Source organism: Lotus japonicus, chromosome 4, assembly GCF_012489685.1.
Source record: "Lotus japonicus ecotype B-129 chromosome 4, LjGifu_v1.2".
NCBI classification, from domain to species: Eukaryota; Viridiplantae; Streptophyta; class Magnoliopsida; order Fabales; family Fabaceae; genus Lotus; species Lotus japonicus.
The window spans coordinates 81,439,474-81,452,847 of record NC_080044.1 but is presented as its reverse complement, the minus strand read 5'-3'; the positions used below and the strand labels follow the sequence as shown (position 1 = coordinate 81,452,847).

The 13,374-nt window shown below is 36.6% G+C and overlaps 1 protein-coding gene across 2 annotated transcripts; it reads right to left on the bottom strand.

Moving 5' to 3' along the window:
• Positions 1 to 3,935: 3,935 nt before the first annotated feature.
• Positions 3,936 to 12,805, bottom strand: LOC130712879 (K(+) efflux antiporter 4-like). 2 transcript variants are annotated; one of them, XM_057562694.1, is made up of 20 exons: positions 12,365 to 12,805; positions 11,964 to 12,010; positions 11,458 to 11,516; positions 11,243 to 11,321; positions 11,034 to 11,095; positions 10,838 to 10,913; positions 10,675 to 10,749; positions 10,401 to 10,472; positions 10,222 to 10,305; positions 8,721 to 8,789; positions 7,598 to 7,675; positions 7,339 to 7,427; positions 6,769 to 6,865; positions 6,640 to 6,693; positions 5,968 to 6,063; positions 5,368 to 5,556; positions 5,194 to 5,271; positions 4,904 to 4,948; positions 4,589 to 4,678; positions 3,936 to 4,350 (listed from the first exon to the last, which is right to left on the bottom strand). In XM_057562694.1, exons 1-20 carry the CDS (start codon positions 12,594 to 12,596, stop codon positions 4,315 to 4,317), a joined length of 1,707 nt encoding a protein of 568 aa, XP_057418677.1. In that variant the 5' UTR covers positions 12,597 to 12,805; the 3' UTR covers positions 3,936 to 4,314. The 2 variants fall into 2 exon arrangements, with proteins under 2 accessions (XP_057418677.1, XP_057418676.1); XM_057562693.1 differs by having other exon boundaries at positions 3,936 to 4,493; positions 12,365 to 12,804.
• Positions 12,806 to 13,374: the final 569 nt, after the last annotated feature.

The window sequence follows — 13,374 nt, the reverse complement described above, 5'->3', positions numbered from 1 at the left end:
AAAATAACATCCCTTGACACAAAAATCCTACCATCACCATCCATGCATTTGTACCCTTGATGAGATGATGAGTAACCAACAAACACACACTCCTTGGACCTGAGTGACAGCTTAGAGTGTGTATAAGGCCTCAAGTGAGGATAACAAGCACAACCAAACACCCTAAGTATCTTGTAATCAGGAAGAGTCTTGAACAACTTGAAATAAGGAGTCTCATTGGCCAAAACAGCAGTAGGAAGACGATTAATAAGAAAAACTGCAGCCAGGAATGCATGATCCCAGTATTGAGAAGGCATTTTAGCAAATGCAAGTAATGAAAGGCCAGTTTCTATGATATGGCGATGCTTCCTTTCAACACTACCATTTTGATGGTGTGTGTAGGGGCATGTCAATCGATGCACTATGCCAAGCTTAGCAAAATGAGATTGTAAAGGTTTAAATTCAGTGCCATTATCTGTTTGGACAGCCTTTATTTTCAGATTAAACCTTAACTCTACCATAGCTTGGAACTTAAGAAAAACAGAGGAAGTTTCAGATTTGTGCCTAAGTGGATAAATCCATGTGAAACGAGAGTAAGCATCAACACAAGTCAAAAAATAAGAGTAACCACAAGAAGACTCAATGGAGGAAGGACCCCATAAGTCAGCAAAAACAAGCTCTAAAGGTTTAGCATAAACAGTAGTAGAAGAGGAAGAGGGTAACTTGTGAGACTTTGCTACACAACAAGCTGAACATTTAGAAAATTTTGCTTTATTAGACAATGATATATTACATTTGGACAAAGCAGAATGTAAAGCCTCATGATGAGGATGACCTAGCCTACAATGCCACAAGTCATAGGCAGTAGGATCTACATTATTAACAGAAGACACAAGAGAAAATGAACTAGCACTAGGTACACTTGAAGATGAGCTAGCACTTGGTACATTGGACAAAGGAACTGAAGCAGAAAAGACAGATGGAGCAGCTACTGGTGAAACAGATGTAGATGAAACAGATGAAGCTGGAGGAAGGGTTGGACCATGCATCCCTTCAAAATTGTATAAACCATCAGGACCAACAGTTCCTTTGAGCAAAACCCTAGAAGTTTCCTGACATTTGACAACACAATAGGATGAGTGAAACTCAAAAAAGACATGATTATCACGAGCAAACTTGCTTACACTAACTAAGTTCTTGGTGATGTTAGGAACTAGAAGCAGATTATTCATAGTGAGTGTAGTGTGTTTATGATAAGGAGATGGAAAAGAGGCATGTCCAACAGAAATAATAGGCAAACCTTGTCCATTTCCCATGTAGATATGATCATTACCATTTAGGGAAACACTGTCAGAAACAACTGAGGCATCATTGGTAACATGATGTGTAGCTCCAGAATCTGGAAACCATGAGCTAAGATTTGCTGCAGCATGAGTGTTAGTACCAGTAGTAGATGAAGTAGGTCCAGTAAGCATAGCCTGTGGAGCTCTAACTGGAGGATTTCCAGGTCTTGATCCACCAGAAAACTGAGAAGAGTTCCACTGTGATCCTCCAGATGGTTGGAAACCAAACTGCTGAGCAAAATTTCCCATGCCTAAACCTTGAGGAAATTGACCAAACATGTTTGGAAAGCCTCCATACTGTGATGTACCAAACTGAGAAGGTACACCAAATTGTGGAACACCACAAAATGGAGAGAAGCCAAACTGAGGCAACATCTGAGAATGCATAGGCAGTGGCATACCAAAACCAGTTGGCTGCAAGCCAAACATGCCAGTAGAACCAGTAGAACCAGATGATGAACCACGATGGTAGCAAATACTAGCATCATGCCCATACTTCTTGCAAATCTGGCATTGAACACTTCGATTTCCTCCTCGTCCACCGCGAGAGTTGTTACTGCCGTTGCGACCACCGTAACCGCCACGAGAACCGCCATAACTGCCGCGATTATCGTAGGAACGATCATCGTAGGAGTTTTCAGAGGAACCTGAAGCATAGTTAGCCTCAGAGGTCGTCGGCGACGATGTTGATGAAGAAGACGACGACACCGGTGCAGGTTGTGTCGCCGGTGACGCAGCTTGAGAAAGGAGCGCTGACGGAGGATTCGCACTCAACTGACGCGTGCGAGAACGCTCAAGACGCGCTTCATGCGCGATAACCATAGCTTCAGCTTGCGAGATCGTGCAAGGGAACTCGCGACTGTAGATGATAGTCATGAGATGACTATACTCGTCGGGAAGACCATCAAAAATCGCTTCAAGGTGCTCGCGAAACGATACAGGATCTCCGATCGAGAGCAGAGCATTGACGATGGCCTTGATTCGCTTGAGGAACTCAGAAGCAGTCTTCGATCCCTTGGTTATGGATCTCAATTCCGATCGCAGCTGCGTCGATTGTGCAAGCGATTGTGCTTGAAAGAAATCAAGCACAGCTTCCCAGATCTGCCAGGACTGAGTGCAGTTGACAACGGTTGGAAGCACTGATGAAGACAGAGACGAGAGAAGCCAGGTGAACAAAGCAGAATCCTGTTGATCCCATACCTGATATGCAGGATTCTCTACTGCATTCACGCGATCCTCCTCACTGAGAAATCGAGGAGGAATATCAGGATGAACAAGAAAATTCTGCAATCGATGAGTTCTAACGATGCCTTCAACGTGCTGCTTCCATGAGAGAAAATTGGAATCATCAAGCTTCAGAACGAGCTTGTGAACCAGAGAAGAAGAAGCCAATTGTGGTTGAAGAACTGCAACTGGAACAGGAACTGCAGTTTCTGGTGCATGACCTTCATCAGCCATGGTGATGAAGAAGAAAGAGGAAAAAAAAACGAAAATCTAGAGAGAGAGATCTTCAAGGATCGTACTCAGCTCTTGATACCATGTTGAAAATCTTCAACTGAATTTCATTGATTGAAAAGGTGAAGATTACAATGAGTGATCTCAGTATTTATAGAGAATACAAGGCTTGCTAAGCAAGCTACCAACTCTAACAGAATCAGTTATGTGACAGCTGTAATGACAGCTCACATGACAGCTGTATTGACAGCTCATTCTAACAGAATGTAACTAACTCAAATATTAACTATACTACTAACAGTAACTAACTTCTTAATCAGAGTAATGTGTACTCTACTCTACAGTGTTAAAGCTGCCCAAAAAGTAGTGTACAAAGCTAGGTCAAAGTTATTAAGTTTCTTATGATCAAGTGTGTTTGGATACTAATTGAACGCAATTTAAGAACATACTTTCATCTCAATTTATTAGAATATTTTCATTCATTTTTCCTCTCAAGGTAATATCAATTTTAAACTAATGGTAATGACTATCCAAACATAGCTAAGTTATTGAAAGTACACACTACACACCAACAAATTTTTACTCACAAGATTGGTGAAGATTTTTGGATAGCTTTCTTCAACAACTTGATTTCAGTCATACATAGTATAATAAAAAAAAAACTATTTGTAATTTGGTTAAGAACCTGTTTCAAAGTAAACGAGAAGACCGATCACTCATGTATATTTGATTCATGTAGATCTCTGCGTTGGGTCCACGAGGCATATCTTCAAATTCAACGGGATGGAGAGGAAGAGACAGCATATGGCCCCCCATACAGGGAACGATCACATTTTTGTCTTCACCTTTTTGAAAAAAGTCAAGAAAAAATAGAGCCAAAATTTGGATCCTGAAATTATTGCCTTGCCTGGAATCCTGGCTTCCCCTGAAATTATATTCGAGTTTGACTAATTTTTCAAGTCTTATGTTTATACTTTAAAATCATGGCTTCTTCCATTAGTTAATGAATCTGTAAAAGAACATAAATAGACATTAAAAAATTATGCTATCTTACTCAAAGTGTTGCTGCGCCTGTTCAATCGGTTTAAGGAAAATTGAGAGTTTACCATTGAGAGGATCTCCCACGATTCAACATCTTTGATGATAAATCAGAAGAAATGAACAAATCAATTTACTTTCCGCTATCACTAATCAGTTCAACAGTCTATGAGCATAATACATTTGACTGTGTGTAGACAACTTACACATATTCAAAAACCAATCAACCCAAAATTTGGGATAAAGTAAAATGGGAACATTAGGGGGGGGAGGGGTAATTTAACAGTATCGTATTTCAAATGAATTACACTACTAACTGCAGCTAGACATTACTTTATACACAAAAATTGGCCATTCAAGTTAATAACAACATGGCCATTTACTAGGTTAGTTGATGAATCCGGTTCCCGTGGCCTGCGTTTGCCATTGCATCACTGTTTCCGGTACGTGCTCCCAAAGCAGGCAGAATATACAGTTCTTTGTAGTAGAGAATGAATAGTCAAACCTTAGTAGCACTCTTCGGCACCTGTCCAAACTGTTAGAAGCCATCAGGTATAATCCGCAGATTTCATTTCTGTTTCATAATATATTTCACTATCATGAATCATGAGAGCCTTGAACCATCAAAGTAATACGCTTAGCACTGTCTGCTCGAAAACTGTCCGCTTTAAATGCAATCTGAGTACAATCATATTCAAGATCCTTAAGACAACTGAAACCATCAAAGCTAAAAATCTTTTAAATCCCTTGTCAGTTCATAAGCTGTAAGTTACCTCAGCTGGACCGTCAGGAGGGAACCACCGCAACAAGGCACCAAGATGCACAACAGCAGGAATGAGCTTGAAAAGCAATGGTGTAGTCACCTGCACCAATTTCTGTATGCGTAAGGTTCAAAGTCTCTACAAATTAACTAGCAAGATATATTTGAGAATTTAACATTCAAAACATATCACAATTACCCACGAAACTGGATATAACATTCAAACATGTGATTGATAATTGCTATGTAAACGGCCAGTATTTCAACAACGTTTTATGATTGACAATTACTATGTAAACTATTACTCTGTAAAACAGTGCACACATACCAGACTGAGAGCTGTTGTTCCCAAGAGCAATAAGTACAACTTTCCCTGCAGTAAGGATCAGACCTTTAGTTTAACTGTGCATATAAGAGTAAAAGCAGAAACCATGTGACTAAATTAACACTTCAGATGATAATAAGTGCTTCCAGGAAAACTGCATAATATTAATAAAATAAACTTTCAATCTTTTCCAGTAAAATATATATATATATATGTATAAAATATAGGGAGATAAATTCCACTGTCTTCCTAAGGATAAGCATAAATTAGAACTCTCGAATGAAAGCACATACCTCAACTAAATGAAGATTTGAAGCACGACTGAGAAGAACGAAAGCAAATTCCCCAATTTGTGCTAGGGACATCCCAACCTACGCATGTGGAATAACCTAAGGCTCCTCTGTCAAATAAATGCATGGTGTAATGAACTTGCAGATGCAATTATAATGATTGTTGTCAGATCTTACAAGAACTGAAGTCTTGTTGTTGTATCCAAACCCCTTGACAACAGCTGCAGCTACAATTGTTTTTATAATGATCACCAATATAACAGCAGCCAGTAAAATGTCAACATGATTCCAAAGGAAATGGACATGTATAAGCATCCCAATGCTGGCCAAGAACAGAGCCGCAAAAAAGTTGCGAATTGGCTCAACCTAATCATCACAATTTGTGTAAGCTCAAATAAATGGAAAAACATGGATCATCTCCAAATTTATGTCGTTCAAGAAGGTTTCCTGAATCTCATACCCCTTGTTACGGCATTCATTATGAAAATCCAAAGTGGTAACAAACAGAACATTCAAACCCCCGTCCCCTTCCCCCCAAATTTCCAAGAAAATAATGCTTAGAATGACAAAAGAAACAATTGAATAACCATAAAGAAATTGCAAAGTGATAACCTCAAACCACAAGATATTACTAGAGAAAAAGGGAAAAATTAGACCTTGGGTTTGGACTTTGGAGAGTTGTTACTAAACTATACCATTGGAAAACTTCCAACTCTTGAGGAAATAATGTAAAACTAGCAACTACCAAGAACGTATATCCAAAGGAAAATGTGTTACTTGTTCAAGTGTATGTTGACCAAGATCTGTCGTTGATATCATCACTCCTGCAGCAAAGGAACCTAGTTCCAGGCTCAAACCCAGCTTATCACTACACTGAAATGAAATAACAAATCATTAAAATGATCAGTTGAAAGCACACAAGTTTTTGGACTTCATAAATGAATGTTTACGAGTCATGCAGCGTGCATTTAAGCTACTTGTCATGAACCAACTATTGCAAAAGCATAAGCTATAAGGTGAAGAAATATGAATGGTTTCATATTATACTTCTAAGTTTCTAACACACACCATCACGCAAGAGCCCATTGGCCTTGAAGCATGAACAATGCACAAACTCACCTACCTTGTGTTGAAATTCATCTTTTTATTAGAATAATGGGGGCAACAAAGATCGAATTCTAGACCACTTGGTCATAGAGGCTTCGATATCGAGTCATAAACCAACTATCCTAAAAGCTTAAGCTATCGGGTGAAGAAACATCAACGGTTTTATATTATACTACTAGAACAACCACCAAGACATACACAAAGAGGAAACAACAGCAGACTTCCACCAAGACTAAGGGCACTAAACAGTGTAGATAAGAAAAGAATAAAACAGAAAACAATATATTAAGAAGATAACACTGTTGCCTAGCAATGAAGATTAAGAATGAATAGAAGACACACCCAAGCAACAAGTAGACAGAACGCCACTGATGCCAACTGATAAAGTTCATTGGTCTGCACAAGAAAAAGATAATTAAAAGCTGGCGCATTAACAAGCAATTAACAACAGAGCAAAAGGTCTATCTTCACCTGAGATGATAAGCTTATCATAAGCTTAAGGAACCACGGTACACAAGTACGAGATAATATTGACAAAACGGCTAAAAATGTAAGTAATACCAATAACCTGCAACAAAAGAATTAATAAATCAGAAGGAATATTCGACAGGAAGGGAAAAAACCATAATGCAGGAACAAGAAACTTAATAACATAAGCATATCAAATCAAGTTGACTGCCTTATGAAATTCAACCAGTCTTTGGAGTGTATATGCAATCATCTGTTAAAAGTAGTGGCAGTATTAAAACAACAACCTGAAACAGGTATTGGCAAATGGCAATTCTATTTTTCTTAATCAGAAAACATCTACGTTTCGACCAACTCTACCAAAGAAAACCAAATTGACTCTAAGAAATGTCTGGGTTCCCTTACCATGCATCTCTTAAATGAAAATATTTTTATAGGCAGAACCACCAGAATACTATGTAGCAGGCTAGCAACACTACAGAACCTTGGGGCTTAATATCACATGTTATAGATCTTCGTAAACTATGCTGAGATAGCATAAATAAGGGATAGTTCATCCTACAAATAACTTACGATTTAGTCATGGATATAACTCCCTGAAGAACACCTGATGTTCCACCCAAGACAGGAAGTAATGCAAAGAGCAAACCAACTGCACAATCCTGAAGGAACCAATAATTTTGAATATTGCATTAAAAAGTGTGTGAGAAAATATTAACGAGGATATTAGGGTTATTGATAGCATTAATCTCCACTCTTTTTGCACAACTGGTTGCAGCAATGTCTCTCAGTTATAAAAATACATCCATAAATATTAACAAATATTACATACCTGAAGAATCAAGGTTCCAATTGTGACCTGACCATGGAGGGCGTTGATGCTATTCCTTTCCATTAAGAATTTCAAGACCTATGGGTCAAAGAATAAATGAACAAATTCTAAGTAATATAACTTCGATGGAAGGATACAATATTTGAAGAGACGCTCTATCTAGGTGTGACAGCAAGGAAGGAACATAACATCCAGAGTAAATGTGATCAAATATCATGCTTCTGTTTTAGATTTTTCATGAACAAGATAACTACACCACCACAACTATTAGAGCACAACACATACATTTCTCCTTAACAATCAAACACTAAATAGAACCATATCTTCAACCACATTGTATCTATAATCTTCTATTTCTTTTTTGATGCAATAGGTAACAAAAGAAAAGGAAAAAGAGACCCAAAAAGTATCAAAGTTGTAACAAATAACAATCAATCTATTTGTATATCAGTAATCAGTAATCCTTTAAACAAATGATGTACAGAGCACAACAGCGAAGCCATAAACATGACTAACATAACCTAAGTAATTGAAATTGCAAGCATGCTGCCTCTCCAACCAAATAGTCACACCCCTTGCATTCACATAATTTTTACCATGGAAAGAGTTTTTATCAATTTATAAGAGTTGTTTTTTGTTTCAGTCTTCTGCCCTGTCGGTGAATCATGATCATACAATCAAATAATATCGTATTCTCCTCCATTAAAGTAGGCCTATTTTGCGTGACAACTATTACTTGCTCGATCTAGTTACTAAGCATACTGCGACTACCATTTTGACCAAAAAACTTAAAAGCACTACCTTCAAACAAAAACACCTTTATTTTTCAATGTTCATACTTTCCATTGTCCTGTAGTTTAATTAACTCTTACTTAGCTGAAAACTTTGTGATGGATATAAAGAATATAGATATATGAATCCAATCAAATCTAATCAAAGTGAAACCAGGAAATCATTTCAATGGTATATTACAATCGTTAAAATGCAGGCATAGGTTACTTAAAATACTTATAAACCCACAGGAAAACAACATGAAAATGTCACAGTCCAACAAGGTTTTACTCGTGTACTTCACATGTATGATGAGGAAGAGTGATATCATAAAATGAGATCAGTAAATTACCACTGCTGTTGAAGACATGGACAGAAATGCACCAACAAATATTCCTTCAGATGATTTACCACCACATAACTGCAGGTATAGTATAGGTGTCTTCATCAGAAATTCAAGCCACTAAAGTGGAGGGTTTTTTACAATAAATATTAGTACAGAACATCACTGGTTGTTTCACTCAATTAGATGCCTCAAAATCAACAACATGTCTAGAAACGTACAAGCCCTTCCTACAGGTTTGTATTGAACTAAATTTGATCACAGGGTCAACTCACCAATAATACTATAGACAAATAGACACAACTCACGGATACACCAATGACCAAAGAGTCAAAATTACCATGGTTTAGATACTCATGTGGGAACATATGTATGTCTGTAGTGTAACATTGAGAACCAAAAGACCTATAAATTTTACACTCCTTGCCCACGTGACTTGTTATGACATGAATGAATATATTTGTTACTAGTGAGTATGAATGATACATTGTGAAAAACATAATATGGCCATAAAAGAATCATGCAGGGAAAGCAGCAACACAACAGCTACCAAACCTTACGCAACAATTTGGTCAGTCCAATTAAACAATCTAAGATATATTTTCACATAACAAATTTACATGTATAGCTGGGACAAATGAAACAAGTAAATATCAAAATCTCAAGCATGAGATCAATCCATTATATTACTAAAACTTCAACGCACTTAAGATGGAAATGGAAAAATGAGTTCCGAAAACTGCTTAATTCAAACAGTAAGATCAGTGTACCAACCTAAGAAACTTTTCATGCCTTACAACCTAGCTTATAGCCTTTTTAATATTCTACTTCAGGTAGCTTGTAACTTAAATGTATTTATTTTCACTTTTATCCTTATCATTTTAATACTTTCAGCACTCACTTTTAATAAAAAAATTCATAATTTTTTTTAAATAATTTTTTTTAAAGAAATATATGTTCATCTAATTAAATTGAACTATAAATTTATTTATATTATCCCGTTAAATTTAATAAAAAATTTTAAAATGAAAACTAAATTAAAAAATCATCATAATTTTTAACATAGGAAATAATTTGAAACAAATAAATATTTAAAGTGATAATTATTTTCGAATTAATATTTTATAGGTACTTATGTTTAATTAATAAAGTAATAAAAAAAATTAATAAAGTAATATTAAATAACAACAATCATACAAATATGCTTTTTTATGTCATTTTACATCTTTCAACTGGTTCAATCGCTAGTTTTACCAAGCATTTTTAATTCAATCAGCTAGCCTATCGGCTTTCAGCTATCAGTTATAAGCTAGCTTCTAATCCTTTCAGCTAGTTTGCCAAACATAACCTAAATCTTTATATAACTGGAAAATAATCTAACAAAACAGGTATCATGGATTCGTGATACACTAGATAACAAGATATTTTGAAAAATATGGGACGCAAGCTGGCAATCTGTACTTATCAGGTATTTAAATTTGTAAAATATTTGTAAAAGTATTAGACATACCGAAGCTGTTATTCCACACAAGCACATAAATAAACAAATTTGGAGCAGACCTCCAAGAATAGCCACTGCTCGAACAACTCGAAGCTGAAAACATGAAAATTTAGATTTATACCATATCAGGACGGGCTAAGAGTACACACGTTTTTAGCTTAAAGGAATAAATGAGTATACAAGCCAACCTTTGTTGTGGAAAACTCTAAGCCCAATGCAAAGAGCAAAAAAATGACACCAAACTGAGCAACTGTCTCAACCTACAAGGAACAGAAGCAGTATGTGAAATTCTAATAATCACTCCATTACTCCATTTCAATGTGTCATATACAAAGACATTATATGTGACATCATGAACCCGTTCATACACCATGATTTCATTTCTAGAAATAACGTGGCTGGCTAAAAGAAAGGGGGGAAATCATTAGAATGCATAATAAAAGAATTATAAGGGCAACATACTTGGACCATTTCACTAACAAAACCAAATCCTCCTGGGCCAATGATTGATCCTGCTAGCAGATATCCGGTCAAAACCTGAAAATTTGATTGTGTGGATAACACCACTTTTAAGAGGAATATGGTAAGGATATCTGCTTAAAAAATAATAATGTTTGAGACATACCGGTTGTCCAGCACAAGCAAAGGCAATGCCACCACAGGTGGCAGAGACAATAACAACCACAAGATCTGATATCAATCTGCAAATATGGCATATCAAAAGGGTAAGAAGCATGACTGGTTAGTAGTTGCAGCCACTCATACATGTACTTCCACTTGAAAGAGAAAGAAAAAGAAAAGGACAGGAACAGTAGGTAAACCTCAAGTCTAATTGAAGAACAGGATATTTTGACTTGGGATTGGATATGATAAAGACATTGTCCTGAAGAAGAAACAATTGGCCAAATATGTATAAAGAAAAATACAAGTGAATTCTTAATACATATTGTGATGATATGGTGGTAAGAAAATATTATTCCATTCTGTAAGTTTGAAAGATCTGACCATCAAGAGCTTGAATGAGACATACCTTCCGATCAATTAAAGTTGGCATGTCCTCTGCCCGGTTCTCATTATCCAAATTGAAAACATCATGGAACTGAAATGACCTGATAAAATTTTTACCAAATGTCATAAATTCTGAAAATAATTATTAGCATCGCATTAAGTTTTTAAGACTCAGTTCCCTCTTGAAGAAAAACCAGCAATCCAATTGACACTACAAGAAAAGAAAGGGGTGCATACTTTTCCTCTTTGCTTTCATTTTTCTTGGACTTAACTCTTGCAACAGTTTCCAAAACAGCCTGATACATTAAACATATCATGAGAAGGAAGGACATCAGATCATGACTCAACTCAAGTGCTATTAATGCCTCAGACATACAAAAGCATCAAAAATAAAGAAACAGTATTTATATAAAATGGTGCTTAAAGTGCCCCAGATTCCCACCACTAAATTCATTACCCCACAGAAAATCTAAAACACATTTTTTCACACATGACAAGTGTAATCGGAACAAAGTTATAATCTATAATGGCATATATTCTAGAACAGCTTAACTCTCATCCAATGAATTATCATCAACTGACTTAAATTCCTACCAAATTAAACTCTGGTGTAAGGCTAAATATCTAGATTATCCAAACCAGGCCACTTGAATACTCTACAGTCTACACATTGCTCGCATTGAGCAACATCCATAACTTCAGGAGGCAACTAAATATATAATAAGAAGGAATTCATTGCATACCTGCTGATCATTAACACTGTTGTTGAAACTACCAGGATCATCAGTGCCTGCAAAACAATCAAGGTAACTCACCAAGAGAACTCATCTGAATAAAACTTTCCACAATGCTTGCAACACAGTGGTTCGTGAAAGATTCAACAAAATCATGACTACAAATCCACATAAAAACGATAGTATTTCATAGCAAAAATTGGAGCTAAACTTAGTAACCACGCATGAATATCAAAAGGCATATCAGAAATTGAAGAACAACGCATCCAGATATAGGTGAAATGAGACTCTAACTAGACGGCATTCTCGAGGATTCATGTTGAACAAGCAAACCCGATCCGATACACAAGAGAAATTGGACATGCATGAGCAATAGAAAGGGAAATGAGAGAAGTTAGATCTGCGCAAACCTTCATTCTGCTCATTCTCAGGGAACTCCCTCTCGAGAGCCCGATCAATCATGGTAGCGAAGCTGTCATCCTTGGATCTCGCAAGCGAGGCATTACCGATGGCGGTTACGTTGGTTTCCGGTAGAAGAAGCTCCGGCTCCTCCGTTTCCGACTTATCGGCGAATGAAGGATGAGAGAGAAGTAGATCGCAGAGAATGAGAAGGCTGAGAATCCAAAGTGATGACAACTTCATCTCCCAGGCTCAGCGAGAGAGAGAGAGAGAGTAGTGGAGTGGCGTTACGGCGACACCGCCGGAGTTGATAGCACCGTCGTGTGTTTGGCGCGCGAAATCTCCCTCACTCTTCACGCAGAAAGATGCAGAGAGGTTGTGGGTGAAGCTTGAGAGAGAGGGGGTTGCAGGTGGGAAAGTACGAAATAGTCCTTGATATTCGGTGTGGTTTAGTGAATTTTCATTAAGGAGGATGCTTACTTGTCTCTAGTGAAAAGCATTACATTACTTGCAAGTTAAAACTACGATGCAAGATGTTGTTAAAGTTAAACTACTCCCTCCGTTCCTTATTATAAGTCACTTTTTTTGAAAAAAAATTGTTACAAAATATAAGTCACTTTCTAATATCTAGGAAGCATTAAATAATTTTTTTCCAAGTTCACCCTTATATTTAATATGAAAGAGATGATAAACTTTAGAAGTATTAACTTGGAGAGAGAAAATCATATGAAAGTAAATAAGGGTAATCTAGGAAAGTAAATCATTTTCTTTACAAATTTATTACTACTAACTACTTTTCTTAATCTAAGAGAATTAGTTATTTGTGACTTATATATAGGAACAGAGGGAGTATGATGCAATTGCAAGCTGTTTTTAGTAAGGGCTGTTTTAGGGTAGACAAAATGCATCATTGATTAAATATCATTAAATATCTAATTCTTAAAATTTTCTTTTAAATGAATGGTTAGACTAAAAATGTGAACTCATAAACCTTTCTTCCACCAACAGAAGTTGTCAAGAA

Coding starts and splice junctions, on each gene's coding strand:
- LOC130712879 (XM_057562693.1), bottom strand. CDS start 12,596: ATGAAGTTGTCATCACTTTGGATTCTCAGCCTTCTCATTCTCTGCGAT. Junction 12,011..12,364: donor TGAGAATGAGCAGAATGAAG/GTTTGCGCAGAT, acceptor ATTGTTTTGCAG/GCACTGATGATCCTGGTAGT. Junction 8,790..10,221: donor TGTGTGGAATAACAGCTTCG/GTATGTCTAATA, acceptor CTATACCTGCAG/TTATGTGGTGGTAAATCATC.